At 39.5% G+C, this 26,614-nt stretch overlaps 1 protein-coding gene across 2 annotated transcripts in view; it reads left to right on the forward strand.

Annotated features, from left to right (window-relative positions):
* NELL2 (neural EGFL like 2) overlaps nt 1-26,614 on the forward strand; it is a 140,258-nt gene that overhangs the window by 100,438 nt on the left and 13,206 nt on the right. Inside the window, exons 15-16 of one of the 2 annotated variants that reach the window (XM_048301087.1) lie at nt 2,000-2,095; nt 22,464-22,604. In XM_048301087.1, the coding sequence (XP_048157044.1) occupies nt 2,000-2,095; nt 22,464-22,604 (237 nt within the window). The remainder of the gene's footprint in view (nt 1-1,999; nt 2,096-22,463; nt 22,605-26,614) is intronic. The other variant, XM_048301088.1, reaches the window with a different exon arrangement.

Raw genomic sequence — 26,614 nt, forward strand, 5'->3', positions numbered from 1 at the left:
GTCTTAGAAAGATGTTTTCCCACAGGTACAATGCTGCTTTTATTTCTGTTGCATTTCGCATCAAAAGAAATGATACTTGGTAGTTGGGCCCAAATTCTTGGAAGTTCTCAAGCTCTGAGCACTGGATTTAGAGAGTGCTTGAAAATAAAAGCAGTGTAGCTGTGGGGGAATGAGCTCAGATGTGAGAAGTGGGACAGATGCAGCAATATCATACCCAATCTTTCTTGAAGTTGTGCCTCGGTGCTCTTGATCTCTGAGATGTCAGAATCTAAGGGTCCAGAGTTAACACTGATAATGTCACATAGATGCCTTCTGCTGCTGTGTGTTGCCAAATCTAAGCAACACAGAATTTCTTTAATTGCTAAGTCAGATTAATGTCTTAGCACTAGTTATTCCATCACCTGATTAACAGTACAATTTTTCTATGTATTCCAAAGACAAGTTCTTTGTAAAACATGGCAGCCTGGTTCACTTCCAGTCAAACGCATGGGTAGAGGGAGACATGTCAGCAAATATGTCCTTTTTTGTTGGGCTCTCTTCTCTGGGGAATGAGAAGAAAGTCTTATCCTGATGAGGTTCAAACCCAAAGCATCTCCTGTCAGAAGAGAGCTCTGTCTGCACAGCTCAGTCCTTTTCTGTGCTTGGGAGTAGTCCCAAAATCATCTACTGGAGGTGAGTCAGCTACAAAGAGGTGATTGAGGTTTCTTTGGGTCAAAGAGAAGGTGCATAACCCTACAGCACTGTGTTCATCTCTTCTGAATAAGAGCTCTGACTGCAGATCTGACATTTCAGAGGGCACCTGGCTCCACTCTGAAAGAAAAGTGCATCCCCTCCCTCCCTCCCTCCTCAATACTGAGAAGACAGTATGCAGGAGAAGGCTCTAAGCCTGTGTATTGAAATCTGAGAAATGCACTTCTCTTCAGCCCTGGCTTGGGTGCCAGTATCCTTCAAAGACACCTGGATACGCCTCTTGCCCCTGTGCCTTTGGCAGCTTTTCATGCACTGCGCTGCCAGCTGCACTCCTGTGCACCGTGTACTCCTGGATCAGGAAACTTGGATGTCTCAGTGACAATGGTCTCACACCACAAGGCTGGTGTCTCAAAACTGAGAGCTGGATAGCTCAAATCTGTGACAGTTTTCTCTCAGATGAGCCGTAAGACCTCATCAGTGTTGCTGTTACACAGAGCAGCTGCAAACCAAAGCCTGTCATCTCTGGCTGGTTACAAGTGCAGGGCTAGGCCAGTGCCCCGAAACAACTCTTTGTGTTGGTTATAACTTCGATCTGCCTAGTTTCACCTACAGTTTCTTCTGGCCAGAGCATTTCCAATTCTATATTGCAGATGCAGTTAGAGCAGCTAACAGCTACTGGTTTTCAATCAAAGCTGGTTGCATTTCTGGGTCCACAGAAATGGCTCTTTAAAGCGTACACTCGTGGAGAAGGCTGCACCAAAATATGTAAGCGCAGATTCTCAGACTGCAGCGTGCCAAAGAGCAAACCCAAGGACTGACTTTAAGCTGTAAATGCTAAAAGTTTTGAAGTTCTTCAGGATCCCTTGAGACAAAATTAGTATTTTTATTGTTTCTATTAAATTACTTAATAAAGGGCTGAGGTAGCCAGACAGTTTAATATTCAGTTGTGCCTGTTATGCTCAGGCCTTTGGGAAGCAGAACAGACCAGCACTGCCCTAGGAAGATTCTGTTCCAAGGGAAAATGTTGTCTTTCACTTCTTCCCAGTGCATGCAAAGGAGCACATATGGGACCTGTTGTCTTCAGATGATTTACTCTAATCTCCTTCTGTAGCTTGTCAGCCCATCTGGCCAGTGAGGCAGGGGGGCCACAAACCATCTCTTTGTGACCTCTATCCTTAGGAGAAGGCAGTCTCTGCACTTAGTGCTGCACGGACGGCATTCTGTGCCAGCCTGCTAGCGGACTGTGTCCATCTGCGGGATTGCCAAGTGTAATTCTTGTACCCATATATTGTGATTTTGCATTTTGCAGCATTTTGCAAAGATGGGTGTAGGAACGGAGGAGCCTGTATTGCTTCCAATGTGTGTGCCTGCCCACAAGGCTTCACTGGGCCCAGCTGTGAGACTGGTAAGATTATAACTTAATTTACGATGAAGATAATCCAAGAAGGATGTTTGAAGTAATCCAAGAATAAAGAAGTATTTAAGTTTGTGCCCTGAAAGAGGAAGCTGCCGCTAAAACTTACTCACTTTTCTTATATGCTTCCCAAGAGAATATATTACAGCAATTCTAATTAGAAGCACATGGACTGCAAAAATTAGAACATGAATTAAGACATCTTGGGTTTTGATGTTTCATAAGTAATAAGATTATTATGGACTTGCTTTTCACCTCAAATGACCTTTGGTGTCTCATATAAATAACAGATAATCTGACATCTGGAAATAAATTCAAGTAACTGATTACTTCTGTGCTGTGTATGTGTTCCTGGTCCAGTAACCCACCTTCATTTACAGCCTTATTTGAAGACCTGTGAATAACCCAGCTTACTTAACTCAGTGTTAGGGCAGGTTTCAGTGTTCCTACTGCTTTTACCTCCTTTCTCAAGCATTCCTTTATCTCTCCCTACTACCCCTGAGGATGGCAGTACCACAAGGCTTTGTTTTAGAACTTTATTTTTTAAGTCTTGGATCTAATCAAATTATATTGCCCAGCAGAGTATGTAGAGCGTTAATTCTTAGCATCTCAAGTGCCTGTAAATAATTTTTCAAAGTTCAAATGAATAGCTTCAGCACCTTTAGTTACTGCTGCAGAATTTTTAAATGCATTCTAAGCATACTTGCCTCCAGGAGGTAAAGGGAGAAAGCTCGCTTAGATTAATTGGCTTCTGTACGCCTAATAAAAGGGCAGTCTGCAACCTATGATTGACTATTGTTGCTGTTCTATATTGCCTTCAATAAATCTTCCAAGGAGTGGAAAGGAGGTCATTTGAGCAAGTATTGCTTTCATCTGACTTGTAAACATATCCAGTTTAATGAAAAACACAGACCAGTCTGAATTCTGTATTATCTGGTCTGTTTGAGAGGTGAGAAATGTGGTTGGTTTCATTCTTCTGTATTTGAGCAAGTATTACCACAGAGTCCATGAGGGATGCTGTGTGAAAAGCAGCATCCTAATTGCTCATCTATTTCTTAAAAAATGTTAAAAGAGCAAGTTTTCAAATACTGCTCACTCTTTCACAGACTGCAAATACCATACTACAGGATACCAAGGTCTCTCCTTTGTAACACTGCTTGGAACAAATTGTATGCTAAGATAATGCTCAAGTATTAAAACGTCTTATATGCTCCTCGAACCACTCTCCTGTTCTCAACTAAATATAACATGGATAGTTTTAAAGTGTGTAATCGTCTTTTGCAGTTTTACACTCCTATCTGAAGTGTGTAGACTAGAAGCATATTTGCTTTAGTCTCCTATAGTCAATATTAATAGCCACTATCAAAGAGAGACCTTACTGGCTTTTCAGAATTGATCCTGGAAGTCCTGTGTGTGCTCCCTTCTTTATAGGACAGACAACCCAGGGACACTCAGTCCCCAATCCAGTAAATTCAAGTACCTTAAGATAACTTAAGTTAGATTAACTGCATTCAGCCCCAAGTGTCCTTCAAAAGAGTCTGAGCTGCTGTTCTGACTTCCCATCCTTCCTGCCCTTCAGGAAACATATAGGGAGGTAGGCAGAGCCTTGGACTACATCTTACACTTTTCTGTATACCTGATCTCAATGTTTAACATAAGGTTAGCATGGTGGTGACCTGATAACACATAGCTGGTGATAGTGTTATGATTTGGAGCCAATGTGCCAGCCCCAAACCAATTTCATAGGTCAGTTTTCTGAGGGGAAGACCAGCTGTCCTGTTTAACTTCTGTTGAACATGATATTTTTTTCCTATTGTAGAAATAAATAATGCTAGAGGTCAGCCACAGGAGTACAGGTCTGGTCACCTCATGTGGATACTAATATGCAGAGAAGGATTGTCATCTACTTCTGCGTGGCTTTGAAACGTACAGTCTGAAATACTGTCAGAGTGGCAAATGGAAGAACTATCTGGTTGGTAAAGAGTAATAGCTGATTTTTTCTGAGACTGCGCTGTCAGAAAAATGGTGCTGTATACAGCCATTAAAGAAAACTGGAGCTTCAAACAGTACACATTCACTTGTAGTGAATGCAGCAGAGTTTGCTTCTCATTAGGCTTGAAATGTTTCAAGATGTTCGTACTACAAATAATTTATGCTGGAAGCTTCCCTTTGAACAGTCTCTGTATCTACAAAGGTGATGCAATCTTCTCTAGGCAGATATCTTCTGTGGCTATCACATACAGAGAAGGAGGGCAATTGATGTAAAGGTGCCAAATCTATTTTAAAATTGCACATTTCTTATTTCTGTTTATGCTACACATATTTAAAAACTGCTTATTGAAGAATCTTGGCATTTTTAATTTAAAATAAAATGTCTACGGTTATGTAGACATTGTAAGCAGCTGCTGAACCTATGAATTAATTACAGGAGATTGAATCCACACCCCAGCAATAACCTAGAAAATGCAATTATCAGTTCTTACTGTTTCCTTCTGTCAAAGGTGGTTTAAGAGTTCTGTTTAAATAATTTCTCAGAATCATAGAAGAGAAAGGACAAGGTTGGAAGGGACCTCTGGAGATCATCTTGTCTAATCCCCCTGCTCAGAGCAGGGTCAAATACAGCTGGCTTCTCAGGACTGTGACCAGTTGGATTTGGAGTGTTTTCAGAATTGGAGGCTCCACAAATTCTCAGGGCAGCCAATTCCAGTGTTCAATCACCCTCAGAGTACAAAAAAATTTATTTTCATTATGTTCACATGAAATTTTCCATGCCCCTAGTCCCTTTGCTGGACATGACTGGGAGTTTCTAGCTTCCTTCAACACTGTTAGGTATTTATACATATTGATAAGTTTCCCCTCAGCCTTTTCATTTCCAGGCTGAACATCTCAGCTCTGTTAGCCTCTCCTGGTATGACAGATGCTCTGCTCTGTTAATCATCTTCACAGCACTGCACTGGATTTGCTCCATGTACTAGGGAATACAGAACAAGATCCAGCACTCCAGATAGGATCCCAGCAGCATGGAATAGGGGGGCAGGATCATGTCCCTTGACCTGCTGGCAATACTCTTCCTATTGCAACTCGGGAGGCTGTTGGCCACCTTTGCTACAAGTGCATAATGCTGCCTCATGTTCATCTCATGTCCACCAGCATCTCCAGGTTGTTTTCTGTCGAGTAACTTTTCCACTGTCCTACTGGTGCCTGAGGTTGTTTCTTAATAGTTGTAGGATTCTTAATAGTTGTTGCATTTCCCTCTGAACTTGGTGATATTCCCAGTGGCCCATTTCTCCAGCCTGTTGAGGTCCTACTGAATGTCAGTAAAACTGCCTTATGTAGCAACTTCTCCAAATTTCGTGTCATCTGAAAACATGATGAGGGTGGTCTCTGCCTTACTGTCCAGATGTTAAGCAGTCCTGGCTCAGTACCTGATGTTTACCCAGGTGTGTGTTGATAAGTGACTAGTCTCCAAATGGATGTCATACAGCTGATCAGAGCTCTCTGACACTAGGCACTCAGAAGGTTTTCAGTCCATCTCACGGCCCATTTATTTACCCTGCACATTTTAGCTTGTCTCAGAATGTTATGCGAGTATCAAAAACCTTACTAAGATAACCAACATGTGTACTGCTCTTCTCCCATTCACCAAACCTAGTCATCTTACTTTAGAAGGCTATCAGGTTGGTCAGGCATGATTACCTCTTCATAAATGGGTGCTGACTGTTTCAAATTATTTTCTTGTCCTTAATCTGTTTGGAGGATACCATCATCTTCCCAGGGGTGGAGGTGAGGCTGACTAATCTGTTGTTCCCTGGATCCTTGCCTTTTCTGAAGATTGGAGGGACATTTGCTTTCTTCAATTTCTGAGGAGCTTCTTTCAGTCACCATGACCTTTCAAAGACAATTGAGGTTGGCCTCAAGTGACATCAGCCAGTTTCCTCAACATTCCTGGGTGCATCCAATCAGGTTTGATTGACCTGTGGTTTTTTCCAATTTATTTAGATATTGATCCTTCTCCACCATGGGTAGATTTTCCACTGGTCTTGGTGATGTGGGACACCTGAAATCTTACCTATAAAGACCAAAGTGAAGAAGGCATTGAGTACCTCACTGTTTTGAATTTCCTTTCCAAAACCCATCTTTGTTTACTCAATCAGTATCTATATTTCTCCCAAAGCCTGAGAGGGATGATGCTGTCCATGCTTAGGTCCTGCCTATGCAGCCTAAACTCAGTGCAGCTTTTGCAAAGAGAAGTCCTGTGTAAGTAATGATGGTTTCATAAAATTTTTTGCTTCCAAAATGGTGCTTGTGGGGTGTCATTAGGAGCCACATCTCTGTTGGAAACATAAGAGGAAGAATCAACTGTTATTGCTGGTCGGCTGTTTCAGTGTGATGTATTTGCTGTGGAGTGTCTTGCAGTTAACAAAGCCCAGAGCTGTTACAACACCTGCAAATGATCTGTTGGGAGCCTTCTAGATTAATCATGGCCTGTGCCATGTGGAAATGGACCAGTGGAATGTGGCAGCAGATGGAAGAATCATGTGCAGATATATCGACCTACACCACCTTTTTAAAAAATTGGTATGAAGCCATAAAAATTAGACTAAAACTCATCAAGTCACAAAAATGAGTGGGAGAGTTTCTATGTCTCCTCCCAAAGGATATGGGTCGAGACCTTATTAATGGCGGGGATGCATTCATTGGCTTAGGGAGGTGGGGTTTATATATTAAAAATTTTTGAAGTCTTAAAAGGCACACCAGCGTTCACCAAGTAGAGCAGCTTTCTGCAGTGTAGAGATGAGACTACAAAGCAAATCTAAAAGTATTTGTGCCTGGTAAACTTTTTCAAAATACTTGACTTAATACTGTCTTGTTTAATTGCAATATTACGAATTCTTCAATTGGCATTTTTAAATGCTGTCTTAAATTGTATTTGAAGAATGTTATATTTTAGAATTCAGAACCGGATGGCTTTGTTAGATTTGCTTGATGTTACTTCAACTCTCCTTTAATTCAGTAACAGAGCTTTAAGAGTGGATTTCTTCTCCTACTATATATGCATATCTGCTAGTGTATGCATACAAGATTACTGCATTTTTGCGGCTTGTCAGCTTCTTTTTCTGAGTTTCCACACTTGATTTGTGCTTTGAGTATTTTGGACAGCTTTTAATTATGCATTAGATCCAAAAGTAGAGTTTTGCTACTGGTAGTGTTTTGATGTAGTTTTTGTTAACAGGTTGGCTGCAAGTTTTTGGATGGTTTGCTGCTGTTTGAATTTCCTGCTAATGAATTGTCCTTGGTTATTGCAGGAATCATGTCCACCTGTTACCAAACAATCCATGTTAAAACTGCTGAAAATAAACTGGCAGACAAAGCTGTGTACCTTTGAAAGCAACGACTGAAAAAAATTTTAGCTTACAGATTCTCCATTAATTCAACCATACGTTATTACCAACATTTGGCTTAATTAAAGATCTAACTGAGTTTATGGAAAAAAATGGTGAGTGATGGATGATGGTGAGATGACCCTGTCTTACCTGAGCTCTTATCAGAAACAGTCAGTGCCAAGGAAAATACGTTATTTGGATCTTCTCTGCATTTTTAATTTTTTGTTCTCCACATATGGTAAACTTCCCCTCACGGGATGTTGCTGAATCAAATTCTTGCAACATTTGTAGTTCAAAATACTGAAATACAACTCAGACAAATGATTTTGCTAAATAATTATTATAGATCAGATCTTGTCAGTTTTGTGCTACTTTCTATATAAGCTAAATAATTAGCATGAATGACTATTGCTCATTTCAGCAAGTCCAAATTAATTTGTTCATGTGCACTGACCATAATAATAGCAGACTTCAGGTTATTAAAGGCTATTGTTATTCCTATTCCAAAGAAAGCTTGAAAAAGTCTTCTCATTATGATTTCCCAGTTATTAGAAAAAATATTTTATTGGTATAGAAAAAGAAGACTTTGTCAAAGTAACCAGAAAGCTTGTTAACTTAGCGCAGTTTGCAAAAATGAAGTGTTTTAGTATTTTTAGCATGACAAGAAAACTGCATCCATTTAAGGTCTTGATCCCTTGTGTTCAGTTAAAACAACCACAATCATCTTGTGGCCAGGTAGGCTCTGAAGGTAAAGCTGTGACACAAATGGTATTTGAAGCCTACAGAGTGTTGAATAAAGGCTTTAAGAAGCAAAATTACTTTTGGCAGAATTCTTAAGAATTCTTGGCTACACTATCAGTAAGATGTGAGAGTATCACAGTCAAAACTTTCTGAGCAACTCAGGTATTCATTTTCTCTGTTTTGTTTCTTTTCTTCTTTGCCTCTGTTTAGTGAGCTCTTTTACTCCAAGTTAGGATTGAAATGCAGGAGACACAGGGTTTATCTTCGGACTCAAATGTTTATTATTTCTTATCTATACAGCTTCACAGAATGTGCCTCTGAGTTAACAAGGTGAAAATGGCTTCGAGTTATAACTTCCAAGGCCTTTTAAAGTCCAACCTACCCAATTATGGAATGCCAACTAATTTATTTTTACTTATAATCCAATAACTAACTATTCATGATCCACATTGTGGGTTTTTTGAACCAATACCAGAACAATACCTGAACACCCAGATCTATGAAGAAGAAGGAGGAAAGAAGAAGAACTAATCCACACCCCAAATCCTCCATCTCGTTACATATATCCCAGAAACCTAAATTTTCTACATCTCTACATATTCCACCCAGTGATATAACTTTAATTACACAGCAACAACCTCAGTGTTATCACACAGTTTGGGAAGCCTTTCCCAAGGCCTCAGGTCAAACACAGTGTGCTTTTGATCATTGCCTGTCAGCACTGAAAGACTGAAATTCTCTGAACTCAGGGTTCCAACACTCAGGAATCTCCCATTTGCTCAGTTTTATTGTTAAAATAAAGAATTAAATTACTGATAGCAGATTGGAACTTCTAGCAGTAATACCAAAAGGCTCAAATTTGTGGTATAAGTATACAAGGTCCTGCACAAAGCTAGAGTAAGAGGTGTGCCCTTCATAGTCTAGGAGGGGAAGCCAATTGTGACCTGGGATAGATGAGTGTAACAAAAAACTCTGAGCAGAAAGGATTTTAGGGTTAATATTTTCTTTCTCTGAAATCCTTAAGGGGTTGCTGGTGGGTTTAGTGAAGGAAGAAGCAAAAGAAGGGAGCAAGAGAAGTGGAATAAACATGAAGGCAGCAAATAAACAAATAAAGAGAAGTGGAATAAACATGAAGGCAGCTCTCTCAAAGGGAGAACATGCAACATGCTATGTTGCATGTCAGCTGCTTATTTCAGAAGTAAGGACAGTGTTTGAGCTAGCCTTGGTTTACTGAGGTAATGCATCTAACTGGTGTGTTTAGTGTTGCCTGTAGGAAAAGCAGATAGTAGAATCATGGGCAAACTTACTGGAAGAATCCTATAACATCAACTTCTGTGTCTTCTTTAAGCATAGCAACTAGCTCTAACTTAGACTAATATGTCCCTATGATAAATTTCCAGTAAGTAGAACCCTAATAAGGAATTTTGAATATATAATTTGTGTTCTGCAGTCCTATCACTGAACTACAGTTACACAATGTGAAACTCATCCTCAGGTAGAATTTTTTTGGTGACTTGAGGAGAGGTTAGCAGGATATGACTATATGAGGTATTTCCTTACAAAGCCATACCAATGTATCAGTCATCTGATTGATAGCATAACTGCTTTCCTTGTGGTTGCAAAACTTTTAATGCTTTCAAAATATAAGGTGACTTTTGAAATTTAAACAAAAACTAGTAAGGAGTAGGCTAAAATTATCACAGTAATTTGCACAGTCAATTTACTATAATTTTTGTGTTGTCCAGGGTGAAAACTATTAAATTTTACCTTCTGAGCTACCATAGGTAGTAGCTGTTTAGGCCTTGTCTGTGCATAAAAGCAGTGTCTCAAATACTGAACTGTGATCCCATAAACTGTCTCATCCAATACCTTGGTGGTGTCACCAAGTCCATTCAGAACTTGGAAAAATTTTTTTTTGTTTTGACTTACCTCTGTTACAAAGAAATAGTTTCTCAGAACACTAATTCTAGGAATTTGGACTTCTGCACTGCTTACATGTTTCTGGTTAATGTAGTTTCCTGATGTACTGTGTAGGGCACAGTATATTGTATCTGTTCCTGACTGGAGATTAATAGGGAGAAATAGCCTCACTCATGGAGGGTGACTGTTCTAGGCAGACAGGCTTAATTTGTACTGTCAAATCTGATATTCCTAGGAAGTTTCTGAAAAATCTCCTTTGGCTGCTCTAGAGCAGAAAGGGCTTTTGATTCCTATATTTTTGTTTCTGTACTCCTCTTGATAAGCCTTACACAAATCATGAGGTTAGGGGTCATCATCTTCACAGCTTCTGTTCTGTTGACAAGCTATACATTAGTTACTGTGCAGTCACTTTTCCCCCTTCTTACATACACTATCCCAGCTCGGGCTTGGCCAGTGCCAGGTCTGTCTTGGAGCTGGCTGGCATTGGCTCTATCAGACGTGGGGGAAGCTTCTGGCGGCTTCTCACAGCAGCCACTGCTGTAGCATCCCTGCCTACAAAACCTGCCCATGCAAACCCAACATAGCATCTGTGTTCCCTTTGTCTTGCCTGAGCATTCTCCATTCATTAGTGTGAAGGGCATGAAGTGGCTAAAGTTTATTCTTCAGCTCAAAAGAATTTGGAAGATCTTTTACAGAGAGCACCAGAAACTGCAGCACAGAGTTTTTGCTGAAACCCTTCTCCAAGAACCTCTGCATGAGGTTTTTTGGTCATGGAAAAAATTAAGAGATTTGAAGGGTTTTAGTCAGAAATAAGCATAGAAACCTGAGTCTGCAATGTTTACAGTCTAGGTATAGATTCAGAAAGGACTGTTGCTGAAAAGAGAAATAATACTGCTTATTCCTGAATAATGATAAAAATCTAGAAATAATTAATTATTGTCATTTCAGTTGTTATTATAATTAATAATTTCAGCAAACTTTAGCAAATTATGTTTCAGTAAAAGCCAAGTCTTTATATTTACTATTAAGAGAAAGTTCAAAACAGAAAAAGAAAACATGATTAGCAATCTCAGAAACTGTTCAGCTAACCCCTGGAGAATGTCCCTTTCCTACAAGGAATGCTCTATGTTAACAATGTTCCAAGTGTTAATTCAGGCTATGGAAAAATAAACATGTGCAGCCAATGGATGGGTTGAAAACTTGACATAAATGATATAGATAAGCTGTTTGTGAGATTCTGAAACTCATCATGTTTGTGTACAAAACAACTTCCTGCTCTTCCCTTTCTCTGAATATTTTCCCTGAAAATGTATAATAATATGAAGTTAATAGCACTGCTGCTGGTGCTATATCAAGCTAGTCTTTCAAGTATCCATAAAAATTAAACATCCTAGAGGGCAGCAGAACTGCACAGGCACAACTATACTTTTACAAAAAACACTTGTGGTCTACATTATGAGACCTGTCTGAAACAAATAATGCAGGACTTCAATCATAGTATCACAAAAACATAGAATGATTTAGATAAGAAGGGACCTTTAAGACCATCCAGTTCCAGCCCCCCTTCCATTGGCAGGGACACTTTTCCCTAGACCAGATTGCTCAGGCCTGTGTCCAGCCTGGCCTTGAACACCTCCAGGAATGGGCATCCACAACTTCTCTGGGCAACCTCTTCCAGAGCTTCACCACCCTCATAGTATATAATTTCTTCCTAACATCTAATCTAAACCTACTCTCAGTTTTCAAGCCATTCCCCTTTGTCCTGTCACTACATGCCCTTGTAAATAGTCTTGTCCAGTCTTTCCTGTAAGTTCCTTTCAGGTACTGGAAGGCCGCAATTAGATTATCCTGAAGTCTTCTCTTTTCCTGGCTGAACAATCCCAATTCTCTCAGCCTTTCCTCATAGGAGAGGTGCTTCATCTCTCTGATCATCTTTGTGACCCTCCTCTGGACTCGCTCCAGCAGGTCAATGTCCTCCATGTGCTGGGGACCCCAGAGCTGGATACAGCACTGCAGGTGGGGTCTCTCCAGAGTGGAGTAGAGGGGCAGAGTAGAGGCTGAATCAGCTTCCTTGACTGTCTAATCATGTCTCTTTTGATGCAGCCTAGGATATGTTTAGCTTTCTGGGCCACGTCCAGCTTTGGCTTTCTGGGTCATGTCCAGCCTCTCCTCCACCAGCACCCCCGAGTCCTTCTCAGCAGGGCTGCTCTGATCTGTTCATCCCCAGCCTGTGTTGATACCAGGGGTTGCCCTGACCCAGGTGCAGCACCTGGCACTTGGCCTTGTCAAACCACATGAGATTCCCATGGGCCCACTGCTCCAGCTTGTCCAGGTCCCTCTGGATGGCATCCCGTCCATCAGGTGTGTCAACTGCACCACTCAGCTCGGTGTCATCTGCAAACTTGCTGAGGGTGCACTTGATCCCTTCATCCCTGTCATTAATGAAGATATTAAGTAACAATGGCCCCAATATGGACCATCACTATCAGTAAGTGTCCTTGTGACCTCTGCGATCTATCTGTACTACCAAATAAAGCAAGTGTGAGAGAAAGGGAAAGGGGTAGATGGTGGAAGCACTTTCTCCCCATTTTACAGATTTGGAATCAAACCACACAAGGAAAGTTGAGTAGGTGACAAAGTTTGCATAAGAATACAGTAGCAGAAGTCCAGGTAAGATGTGGGTCATCTCATTTCTCCTCCCCTTGCACGTCTGTTAAATATGGTAATCTCTGAGAGAAAACATGGTAGGATTTATAACATATTGTCTGTGAGTGGGAAGTACAGTGAATTTGTAAAACCTAAAAAAACCCTTTGACCTTCAAGGAGGACATATTCAAAAATGGCTATCTCATTATAAAGGAAAAAAAGCTTTAAAAGTTGTCTGTGAGAGTAAACAAATGAGATCTGCAGCAAGCAAAGAGGAAAGCCCGGGTTCTGCAGATCAGATGCTTTTTACTTGGCTGCAATGTTTGAAAGAGAGGTCACTCTCCCTGTTCTCATCTGATTTTTTTTCAGATAAGAAAAGTAAGCTCAAAATGAGCAGTGAGACAAGGGCTGGTGACTTCAGAAGCTTGGAATGTTTACTTGCTTTACTTTACTTTACATTTTTACTTGAAATTGTTCACCAAGAAAATCTTTGACAGACTTTAAACAAAAAATGCCTGGGTTGAATTTAATGTGCATTCTGGATTTAGGCATGAACCCTACTTACCTCATCCTTTCAGTTTTATAGCTTAAAATGCCTTGCTGCTTCATCCTTCTGTATCTTTTTCTCCATTTTCCTTGCCTGACACAGTTTCTTGGGTGCATATAATTTCTTTTCCTCCCTCAGAGTCACCAGTTTTAAATCACAAAAGATTTTTTTCTTTGCTGAAAGGTCACATACTGGTACTTATCTATTTATGTCTTTCTTTAGCTTGTTGCAACACTACAATCCTATATGTAGCAGTTTAAGAGAAAAAAAAAAGGGGGAGAAAGAAACCAGGGAAGAAAAAAAACTACAAAAGAGCTCTAAGGAGACAGGATTTTCTTGTTATTTGTGAAAAACATCAAAATGCATCCACTACTTATCTATTATTTGCTATGGGGAAAAAAGGCCTTTATTAAACATGAAAACTAAAATTTCAGCTACATTCTAAAGATACAGTGGGCTATAAATAGAATGTGAATAGTGCAACTGGGCAGCATTGTAATAGAATTTCCTTCTGCTATATAAGGGAGATAGGGATGACCTTCATCACTCACTGTAAGCTCTCTCATGAATTATGAGTCATTCGACTATTAGTGGAATTAAAATCTATAACACTGCCAATCATTGTCCTATATCCCTATGGAGCTCTTCCTTTTGCTGTCAGCATGAGGACGTCTGCAGTCTCTGCACATATCATGCCAATGATGTGTTTATAGCCCAAGCAAAGGAAGAGTGATTTAGTTTTAAGGTGCTTCTACAGCTTTTTCATGTTTGTATTGAGAATATTTATTGTTTTCTTGGTGAGTTGTTATCAACTGTAGCATGAAAGAAAATGTGTGTGGTTTTTTTCCTTTTTTGTGCTTCAGCAATTTTATACAATCTCTACATGATTTGAGAGTTCAGGAGTAGCAATGCAAATTAGTTGTCACTGGTCTATGGACTGAGAGTTGTGATAAGAAGCCACTGGTAAGAAAATGTAGGTAAGAGTGTTTTAAACTTTAGCACACATATAGTATGTGCAATACCCTGACCAAAGAGTAGAGGACTACAGCAGGAGACCAAGTTCAAATCACAGTGTCAAAATAATTCCTAGTTCCTCAAACGTTGAGCTGCTTTGAGGCCTCTTTTGTTTGTTTTCCATAAATTGCCTCTGAACTAAGTACTTGGAAATTTAGTGTAATTATGAACAGAGCTGATCTGAAAAAACCTTTTGCAAGGCTGAGAAAATGCTGGTTGCATCAGTCATTCATATGTGTAAACATCTCATGGTTATGATGTAGCTGTGTAACTTTCAGATGGTAGTAGGTATCTAAAATAGGTATGTCAATGTATTTCAAGGTATAAACGTGTTTTTGCTGTCTGGGAGAAAAGAAGTACTTTTCTTTTTCAAGATAAGGCTAATGAGGAAACAGAAGCATGTGTTAGTTAACATGAGATGCTGTACTGAGAATGATGAACAAAGTGAAAGCAAAACCACCTCTTTGTCAACAACTACAAATAGAGGTCCAATTCCTCTTAATTAGTCTTTCTAATGAGAATTGGCATAATCAGTGGCACACAATAGAGCTGAAAAATATATTATTTTTATATTACAGTTTCCTGGATGCACCTAGTTCATCATGGCCAATTAGGTGCTCTGAATTTCAGTTGCTACAAATATGACTTCCTTTGATTATATTGGGTGTGCAATGAGAGGCATAGTTTCAGTTATTGGTGTGATCTGTGATTGACCAATTTTCCACAACAAAGAATTGTTAACAGGGCCACATGGTGAAGCAGTCAGTGGAAAATTCCTTTTGATAACATTTCTATCTAATTTTGGAGCACCACCACTGCCACACATGAAATACCAACACGATTGAATTTCTTTTTGCTGGCATTTAGCAGGACCTATGGGGGTGTGCAGAAATCAATGGGGGATCAGGAGTCTGGAAAATTGCATACTTGAAGAATTAATGAACTATAATTCTGTATTACATTCTCAATCACATTTTGCTTCCTTTTCATTAATGTAACTAAATTAGTTTTCCATGGACAGGGTACTTTATAAACTGCAATCATGGTCTTGCTGGGATTAAAAAAAAAAAAGACCTGTTATAATAGTAGCTATTTTTTCATGCAACATGACAGTTGGAAATTTTTAGAGTGAAGAACATATCATCTGCAGCACTGACTCCACCAGTCAAAGCAATTTTAAGATGATTTAACCAGAAGTTCTACTAGATCAGGGAGGTGTTGAGATAGAAACAGCAACTCCAAAGACCTTACAAATGCTTTTTTTTCCCCAAGATGGGCCTAATTCATTATCCAGGGAGGAGGGAGAGGAAGGGCCACGGTTTTCACCCTTCTCTGAAGGCTGTATCTGAGATACCTGGTGTTTCTAGTGATGTGTAGAGAAAGTTCTTTTGCTCATGCAACTGTGTTATGGTAGGATAGAATTGTGGGTGACTCCTCTCCTTGCTGTGTCCCATGGGCCATCTGTAATCTTGCCCTTTATGGTTCAAACTTGTAACTGAATAAAATGTTGGGATGAAATTGTAATTAAAATCAAGAGTATTCTATGGTTTAATGACACCTTTGATGTGAGAACTCATACAGTGAAAAGAGTGCCCTAGTACTCAATATATGATATTATATCTTTAAATAGTTCCTTAAAGATGACAAATCAGAGTGAGACTATAAATGAAATCAGGCTCTAGGGCTGTGATTGACAAAGGAAGAAAGTTCTTTTTGGAGTCAGGTGCAGTGTTAGAAAAAAAAGGAGCTGATTAAACTTTGCAAAATAGATTTAAAAGTCATTCCAAACAATTTAGGTTTTTTGGCATAATTGATATCTTCCTGGATTATGTCAGCATTCTTAGCCACTATATTCTTGAGGGTTTTATTCCTCTTTATTATATTTATATGCATGTGGTATAGGAGAATGTAGTGGGATGGAAATCCTAAAAGCTGATCTTTTGTTTTAGCAGTAATATAGCTCTGGTATACTGAACTACTTTTCAGGATCTTACATTTCTCCACCTGGACCTGTTTTTTGCATAAGATCTCAAATCAAAGGTCTGGTTGAACAGGAGAGTCTTCTCAAGTATCATCATATTAGAAATACATGGTCACATGAAAACCAACACAAACACTTTTTGGTTGTTAAATGCAAGAGATGGGACTCTCGAATTTGCAGTAGAGATAATGAACCCTTTCCAAGGCTACTCCAGAAAACTGAGCCATTGATAGCAAATACCTCATGTAGTACAGTGAACTTCGATTTGGTCCTACTGAATAAGGCGTTTTCCTCCTTCCGTATGTATTTACTAAAATTAGATAACCCAGACATCATCTTAATTCTACTGTATATTCTGTTATCTGAGCATAAGTCTGAATAGTTGAAATGTGATCTTCTATGTACAAGCCAGACATAATATCCTTGATATTGTATTGACATATGCAAAGGCATATCAGAGTCTGACTGTTCCAAATGTACCCATGAAAAAAAACCAAACATGGAAGCTTTATCTGTTTAAGCAGCTTCAAAATCTCCTAAACCAATTCTTCAGTGATCTGTTGCTGAAATTATTTTTCTTTCAGTTTGTACTTTATTTGTACTGTATATGGGGCTGGGATGTGGGTGACTCGGGAGGTCAGCATTAGGCTGGAAAGGCTGTTGCCATTGAAATGAGATCTCAAATTTAGCCTGAGTCAGTAGTGACTGAACACTATGGAAGGTGTTGGCTGCTCATTAATCTCTATAACCATATCCATATATCTCTATAACCAACCAGTGATAAAACCCAATTAACGCTGGGACAGATTATTGCAATTGGGAGTCTCTGTTAATTGGCAGTCTTAGCTATGTGCCATGTATTATTCTGTCACAGAAAAACTTCCAGTATGGCGATAACTAAATTCTAAGTATTCACAGCTCCCAATCTGTGGTGTTGACTTCTTAACAAGCAAGGGCTTTGGTTTGTATTGACCTGGATAAAGCAGTTTATGACAGAAAATACTTACGGGCTGTGTTGTGCTCTGTCTCTCTGTATATTTGTGAATGCAGGCTTTTCTGAGAGGAGGATTTGGTGATTAAAATTTAAGTCTTGAAGTGAATAATAAAGTGGTAGCAACCCCCCTCCCCTCCCCCACACTATGGTTCTTTGTTGAGTGCAGCTTGACTACATGAGAGCTTGGTCCTGTTGCTGGATGAAAGAGAGCTGCTATCTTTCTAATTGGCAGTTTTATACCACTTTCAGTCTTCAAAAATTCTTATTATACAGAAATTCTCTAATAATATGAATCAGACAGCTAATTCTCCTTTTTTTTCTTTTGCACCAGTGGGTAATTTGTTAATGATCTTATTTTACTCTTCAGGGAGAAGAGTTTTCTCTATGTCCCCAAGAGAAAGGGGTATAATAGCTAAAATTGTTGCCACGGTTAAGGAAATGAGGGATTCTGAGGTATAAAGAAGGTATTTGGGAGAGCGTGGTTTTTTCATGTCAAGGGAAGCTAGGCGTACACAGCTCTTACTTTCAAAATGCCTCTGATTGTGTGTCTACTTTATTAGAGTGAGGCCTCAGCAAAAAAAAAAGAAAAAAAATTGAGTTGAAAAATGGGTAACAAAATACGGAAATAAGAAGGCTGACTGGTTTGAGTTTAAGACAAATGCACAGGAGAAAACCTGAGTATTTGAAAACCAAATCAAGTGCAACGTAAGCATGTAATAATCAGTTACCCTGTTTTGTGGCAAGCGGGTATGTGCAGTATTGCCAGGAGTGTGTGCATGAATTACATAGGGTAGAGAGAGTTCACGTGTTCGTGGTGTTCTGTGGGCTCACCAGTCTCACAGGTGTGTGTGTTTTCTCCAGCTGCAGTGTTTCAAAAGCCCAAATCACAAATCTGCTGCTGTGCAAAATGTCATAGGGTGGAAGCACAGCCAGAGCAGGTAGTAATGAAGTGCTGTGGTACAACTGTGTAGCTGGTCTCCAGTTTGGGATGAAGGTTACTTCCAATGACTTCTGTTTCAAACCTGGTGACTTGCATCAGTGGGATGGCAGATTTGGTATGTGCAATTGTGCTCTTTTTTTGAAACGGAAAAACGGGAGAAGGCTACCTCTGTGGTAGCCACTGGTAGTCCTGTCATAAGTAAGGGCAGGACCAGGATGAGACCATTTCCTCTGGCCTATCACACATGGTATAGGATGCTGTTTTACTTCCTATGGAATCTGGGGATGTTGCCTTTATTTTTTAATTCTTTCACTTCACTCTTCCACACCTCTTTATAACCAGTTAAAGACCAGAACTTGAAGAGTCAGAATAAGGTGTCTCTTCTGTTCTGCTTAAAAAAGTCATCACTTGCTATTGGAAAATAGACATCCTTCCTTATCTAGTACTTAAACATTTTGTTTAAATTTTTTTCGTAAGTGAAAATATAAAGCCTTTTGCTAACTTTCTTCTATAGAGTAATATTTCATTTTCCATGCTTTTCCATCAAACAGGACTTCATTATCACTGTTAGTATTTCATATAGCCCACTGATATACCATAGCCACTGGCCAAGCAAAACTTCAATCAGTTTTTCTTCTCTTGTCAGCTCACACCTCTGACTGAGCAGCTGCAAGATGATTCATCAGAGAAGGTTTCACCATAGGACAGGGGAAAATTATTTCTGACTTCTTTACCCATACTAATAAGATAATTTCAGTTGTAGATACTTTTGCAGCCCTTCCTGAGCCATGCTATGCCTCTTTGAAAACAGAAGTCTTTTTATCCAAATGTCAGGAAATTTTTCCATGAAATCAGTGTTTTTGCTCTGTAAGACACATTTCTGCTGCATTTTCTTGTTTAACAGAGTTGGGACAGTCATATTTTGTCCCATTACAGAGCACATTACTAGAATTGCTGATCAGCATTAGCTGTGAGAATGAGAACAAAATTCTGTGCATAAAGAACATCTATATTCTGAAACCCACTGGCATGCGCTTAAGATATCATTGGTCTAAAAAGTTAGTGGTGAGGAGAATTGTTTTGGATTTCTTTTGTTTGCTGCAAAATCCTGAAAGGAGTAATTGGTTATTCTGCATGGATGCAGCAATGGTTCCAGTGCAATGGCAAACAACCTGTAGGGAGTAGGACATTCTTCAAGACCTGCAGCATGCTTCCATACATGCTTGTGATGGGAGGCTTTCTTAAATAACTCCAACTTTGCATGCAGTCATAACAAAACCAGAAGAATGTATTTCTTTGTTTATTAACATTGGATAAAGCATTTCATCCCAAGTAATACTTTCTGTGTTATAGATTCATAAGCTAGTTTACAAATAGAGAGAGGCTGCTTTTGTTGTCACTTTACCAATACTGATGTGACATTCACAGCTTGTTTTTCCTGAATAATCAATGAGTTCATCTGAATGCATTCCACTTGTGCCTGTGATACTGCACTTACACTTATAAGGCTTACGGATTAACTAATAATTTTTTCTGGAGAGAGGAACACAGGCTTTCTTTAATTCATGTCTGTTACTTTGACCTAAATAACACTCATTTCTCCAGCTCATCACCAATAAATACATTCCCCTTTCCCAAAGAAGTATGTGCTATCCAGTATCTTAATGCAATGTTATTAAGTAGCCAGTATGAAGATTAATATCAAGTCTTAACAACAGCTCTTCTCTCTCAGCCTCTGGGTTTACAGGCACTATTGGTTCTCTGGGGTACGTAGCTTTCGCCAACCCCAACAAGTTATGTAGTACTAACCAGGTGATCCCAAGCACTTAGTGCGGTCACTTCTGTTCTGCCTGGTGAGCTGGCTGCCAGGCAGCATATTCCCCAGTGGTTAGGGAACTTCCAGCCTGCAGTCCTTCTTTTCTTTTCCTTTTTCTTGAGTAATCTGTGACTTTCTGACTGAATAGCAGTAGATAAGACACGGACTGCAAGCCAATCTTTTCTCACTACTGTAACATAATTTTCATTGATCTTCCTCTGATCTCTCAAACAGCTCTGAGGTCCCACTGGCTCCTGGCTGCTCACAAGAAAAAGGCCAGAGTTTATACTGATTTAGAAAGAAACACACTGAGCAGTGGAAGATTGTAAAGGTTTGGCATTTCTCAGTCCTGCAGCATGACTACTGAGATGATTATCTTGGAATTCACAGTGGAGTTGAAAATTCTGTTTTAAACCAATAGAGACTTACGACTTAATTTGTGGTGCACAAAGCCACAAAATGTACGCTTGCTGCAATACTCCAGTATTGGTAATTTTTATCATTGTAAATACTGGTAATGTACATCAGGTGTGCCTGTTTAGAGAGACTGTTGATAGAAAATCAGACTGATGCATCATAGTAAAAATTTCTAATGAGATTTTGTCAAGAATCTGTAAAGCTTTTAAAAACCAAAACACTCATGATACAGTTGTACAGTAATTCTAAAGAAATTACAAAAAAATCTATTTGTCATGTAAATAAAATACCCAGAGCACATCCCCCTTTCATGTATAAGAAAAACACAACTCAAAACCAAATGTGGGTGACTGTGCTATACCTTGTAGTTTATGCAGGTGTTCCCCACATACTAATATTTTTATTACTTCATATGTAAAACAAAGTGTTCTCAATGGACGAGGAAGTCTTGGGTTTTTTAAAGTTTGTGTTTGAATAGGTTTTACAAAATACTAGATAAGAGTATGTCTATCTAGGCACACATTATTCTCAGAAAAGAGATTTGTTACCTTATTGTAGCTCACAATTTATTTTTTTAGCCAGTTTACACTTTCTCCTATGAAAATAGCAAATGGCATAAATGGGAGGTAACAGGGACTGTGGGCAGAATTTTGACATATTTCACATGTATCTCAGTGGTCACATCACACCTCTTCTTCATATCTGCGTCCCAGAGGATACTAGATCAACTGCTGACGTACTTTAGGAGTTTGAGTCCTAATTTGTTACAGTTCTTAGTTTTGAAGATTCAACCTTTAAAGAAAGGTTAAATCCTTGCTTTGGCCGAAGTGGCCAGTACACTGAGAGTTTATTACTTGTTCAAACCCATGGAGGAGGGTGATTAGAGCTTTTTGTTTCTGAAGGCAGTTTGCACATTTTGTGCCTCCCTTTGTGCTGGTTCTATAGGCACCTCTCTGTCAGCTTGATGCTCAGATATGTATGCTACTTCTGGTGTAAAACACCATGATAAGGCAGTGAATCTGATAGGGAAGAGCTCAGTTTTACCCCTGTTTAGCTCCATACTCCTGGTATTCCCTAACTGTTAACAGCACTCATACTCTGGGACCTATTCTTTAGTACAGCTTACTGTGTACCTGAAGGCACTGGAAATGAACATGTCACAAAGTTCTCTGCATCTCTGCTAAGTCCCTGAGTTCAGGTCTCTTTAGAACCTGCTTTGGTGGATTTTGGATCTAATGAGTGTGTCAAAAAAATTCATTGTTATTGTAAAGTTTAGTCAGTGCATGTTGTTCATTTAAGAGACACACCTCCCAAAGGAATTTCCAGGAGAAGGAGCATGTGTTGTGTTTCTACCTCGTGATTTAAGCATTTGTTTGGAAACCCAGTTGTTTTCTTTGCTGGTTACAGAGGAGCCTGCAGTCAGTTACATTGAGAGTCAGAGGTGCTGGTATAAGTCAACAGGAACTCCACAGGATAGGGCAGCCCTTCTAACCTAAAATTGGTGTCCCCAAGAGCATAAGCAAGGTCCAGAGTGCGTATTTAATGTTTTGATATACCCCTAGAAAAAAAAATCTTTGTTTTAACAGGCAGCCTGCACTACTCAAAGAGTTAACATCTTATTATATGAATTGGGACCTAATTCTTTTCTTCATATTACGGGCAGCCTACCACAGATGTCAGATTACCTGTCATGTATTGTGACAAAATGAGTTGTTACTATGTAGGCAGTGAATTGGGATTAGCAGAACCTCTGCTGCTGTTAGGCCCAAAATCATTAGCCAGGTACTTTTATGGAAACAGTTCAAAACTTCACTGCAAGTAATTCTGCAAATTCAAGTGTCAGTAATGCAAATAATTCTGTGAAACCCAGCAATACCAGAGACATTGTTCTTTCATTGGATGAATATAGCAATTTCCTCTGTGTGAATTTTCTTCTATTTTGTTGTTCTAAATAAACAGACATTGATGAGTGCTCAGATGGCTTTGTTCAGTGCGACAGCCGTGCTAACTGCATTAACCTGCCTGGTTGGTACCACTGCGAGTGCAGAGATGGCTACCATGACAATGGGATGTTTTCACCAAGTGGAGAGTCCTGTGAAGGTCAGTGTCTAAAAAAGGTGGGGTATTGTTATGGCTCACATGAAAAGGTCTAGAAAATATCTAGTGTTTCAGATTGTACTGGTCATGCATTGTCTTGAACACTGCAGTGAAATTTAAACCTTGATCCAAAAGAATTGTAGTCTAAATAAGCATCATCAACAAAGGCAGAAGAATATAAAGTACGAATATACCTATAATGTGGAGCATTAGTGGAGCATTTCTGTGTTTCACTAACATAATATGTAAAATCAGGCATGTTGATTAAAATGCAGTTTCTCTGGCCCTACATCTGCTTCTGTGCTTGTCCCTTGCATAGGTGATTTCCCATGGGCTGATAGCATGCACAGTAATCTGTCACTCCAGGGTAACCTGTTTATATGTCAGATTCTTTGTATATAGAAATGGGCCTCAATCCAGACCTCATTTCCTCCATTTGGTTTTCCTCGTACACTGAAATAGTTAATGATAAAAATATTTCCCATTGAAAAAAATGATTATACATCCCTGAGACCCCTGCCTTTACCTTGGTTAATACTGTGGTGTTTCTCCTGTATAATGGCTAACTGCTTCTAGAAGGCTGTAGTTTGCAGACATACATTACAAACTAGGAAGCTCAGTGGACGTAGGGCTGCGGCAAGGTGTAGGGGACAAGAGAGTGAAAAGGGGGACAAGGAGATGGAAAGGTTTTCTGTGTTTATGAATGATGTTAGAGAGAACAGCAGATTAATAAGAACACAGTTATTTTCTGAAGCAGATCTCTCAGTAATGAATGTTATTTAGCTCTTAATGGTATTTCATGCTGCTGCTCTTAAATAACAGAATAACCAGTCTTTTTTTGCCATGGACTTCTCAGGGCAAAATTATCACCCGTTCTCCCTTCTTTCTCTGAGTGCTGAAATATTCAGTGCTCACAGTGTAAGCTTTCTTATTGCTGTTTAAACTCACCTTGGTGGGCTGCATCGGTCCCAAAGGGAAGCAATTGAATTAATTTCTCTAAGGCAGACACACAGACAGTTCTCCAGGAGTGAGAATGACCTTTCTGGTATACCCATCATCAATACTTTATTTCAACACATTTTCATCACAGCTGAAAGCCTGTATTCCCAGGAGGAATCAGCAATTTGAGGCAACCCTGCTTTCGTAAGTCGAGCTTTCTTTGTCAAGAACTGACTAAATGTCAGTGTTAGCTGGCCAGGAGTTAGGAGAGGAAGGTGCAAAGAATAAGTCGTGATCCCTCTGATTATAACATTGCACTTCTGTCGCTCATGGCATGGGTAATAAATACTACAGCCAGGCATTTATGGAAATATTCTCAGTATCCCAAGTTTTATCTTCAGTGTCAGTGTAACACTTATCTCGGGGTTGAAGACCATGGTTTGGCACATGCTGTCTCAAGAGAGATACATGATACAAAAGTGTCTGTGTTAAGATGTGTGGAAACAAGTAGCAATTAAGCAGCAATTTCTAAACAAGTGAAAAGCCAAGGGAAAAGAAATATGGGGATTGCTATATGTATACAGAAGTGGCAATTATTAGACTGTTTTGACCTTTTCTGCAAAGAACCAGCAGCTCTTTATTAAACATACTCAGAGGATAACAAGTAATTAGAATTAAATCACAAGTGCCGGGAAGCTATCTTCACTGCTGATAGCCCTAGTCACTAACAGTGGAACACTTTCAGTTTGATTGATTGCAGCTCCAAACTTTGGAATCCTTAGCAACCTGAGGTCGTAGAATCATAGAATGGCTTGGATTGGAAGGTACCTTAAAGATCACGTAGTTCCAACCCCCTTGGGCAGGGACACATCCCCCTAGACGAGGTTGCTCAGGACCCCATCCAGCCTGGCCTGGATGGGGAGGAAGGCTAGGTATTTGGTTAGTCTTACTACATCACTTTTTATTGGATGGAAGCTTGTGACATGTTGTCTCAGATAAAAATAAAACCAGAAAGGGTGTGGAGAGACAACCTAAAATCCATTGCAGTGTGGAAAGTTGAACTTGCAGTAGCACAATACAGTAGTGCAGAAGCAAGAAGATGATTGCAGAAGCAATCTTCTCTGCTGTCAGACCTTTCCACTGTAAGACATTTCCCTACTGAGTTTAAAGACAAAAGAAAATGGATTGCTTGTGACAGTTCTTCAGTAACCCCTGGTTAGATGTGATTAGATTGAGCTGTTGGTGGATGGTCTTTTAGACAGTCACTTTAATGGAGCAGCAGCTTCCAGGCTATACTAATCTCAAATTTCAAATCACAGTTCTCCAATTCTCACTTTCAACTCTATCCTCTGAAACTTTCTGGCTTGTACAAGTGCTTCAGCTTGCAGAGCTGTAGAAGGAACAGTGCAAACTACTTCAAAGTAGTGTCTTATATAGAGTACATAATAGGCTTGACTTGACTCATCTTTTGTAAGTTTTAGTTGCTTTGAAGTAAGTTCCTTCTTTCAGTTGAAAACACCTGTAAAAGACAAGGAAGTGTGGATTTAAATTTTCTTTCTTGATTGTTCTACTTGGTCTTCCTCAAATCTGGGTCTGTTTGTGTCCCCTGGACATGTGCTGATAGTACTACACAGAGCATTTCAGTGATCAGTGTAATCAGTTCTTTGTTTCCTTCAGCAAAGCCTCCAATTTTAAAAATCCATGTGGAAACACCTCTGTTAAAATCACAGAGGCACAGGAGCATGTCCTTAAAAACCTTATTTCAACAGAATTCCAAAACTGCACCTACCCCTTTTGCAGGAAAAGTCCCTTTAGGACATAATACTAAATATTCCTAGCTAGAGGTGGGCTCCTTGGTAGCACCAGACTTTTTCAGTGCTTGATATTGAAATAATAGTTACTGAATTGCCTATTTTACACATCTATTGACCTTGGCTACTACTGCTTCTTTGGCACAACTGAGACTATTGAGTATTTTGACTAATGTACTTGAATGCAAAAATTCATAATCCCATTTTATTGTACCTACAGGCAATGGAAGACCTAGAGATTCCTTTGCTAATAGTTTTGATTCACATTATACCCCTAGGTAGACCTGTGGTGTCTATAAAAATTACTGACAGAAATTGTGGGAAATGCAGCTGTAGGGCTTCAACCTCTTAGCAGCACTTGCTGTTTTTCCCTTGGAAGTAGAATTATGTTCTGCCTCATTGTATTTCCAGAAAAGGGAAATATCAGCCATGTAGTCCTTGAGAATTGTATGGCTTTGGGAAGTCTTAAATTTTATATATGTAAATATAGCATTCAGCATGGTATATTAACTGGTATCTTCCTCTTTGCCCCCTGACAGCTTTTCTTTATAGTTTCTTTAAACAGTCTTATTGGTGCTGAAGGTTGTCTCTTACATACCATTTCATAAAGTGAGCTGGGCTAAGGGAGTAGATATTGCATCCTCAGGCTTCACTGCAGTAAAAAAACTAGAACAACTGAGGGCAAAATCCTAAAATAAGAAAGTTCAGGCCCCATTAATGTTTGCCCTGCAGTTCTGTGTAACATCCTGATTCCTTTGAATTTGTCCTTTGCAAAGTCTAAAAGCTTCCATAATCAGTGGTAGAGGGAGGCTGTATTGGTTCATACCAGAACAGTGCAGGTTATACCTCATCAGTTGTTGGACATTTGGCACACATCCACATTCAAAGAATGGCTCACCTAATTAAGGCAGCCCCTTAGGACTTACCAAGAGAATCTGTCAGGTACCAGCTGTTGTTAGTATAGAATATGAGATCAATGTATCTTCACTCTCAGCAGGTACTACATTCTTTAAATGAGACAGATGCAAATGAAAGGTTTGGATAGATCAATCCAGAATGCCCAATTCATAAAAGAATCGTTTTTGGTTGTAAGGGTTTATCCATATGTGAACTTCCATTTGGGTTTTCTGTTCTGAAGTATCTTGTATTTTTCTTCTGCCATCCTGCCTCCAGAATTAGAATCACTTTCTTCTGTGTGTGACAGAGCAGCCTGCCTGACAGCACAGAGGCTGAAGCTCTACTCGAGCACTGTTTTCAACAATC

Source organism: Corvus hawaiiensis, chromosome 4 (assembly GCF_020740725.1).
Source record: "Corvus hawaiiensis isolate bCorHaw1 chromosome 4, bCorHaw1.pri.cur, whole genome shotgun sequence".
NCBI lineage: Eukaryota > Metazoa > Chordata > Aves > Passeriformes > Corvidae > Corvus > Corvus hawaiiensis.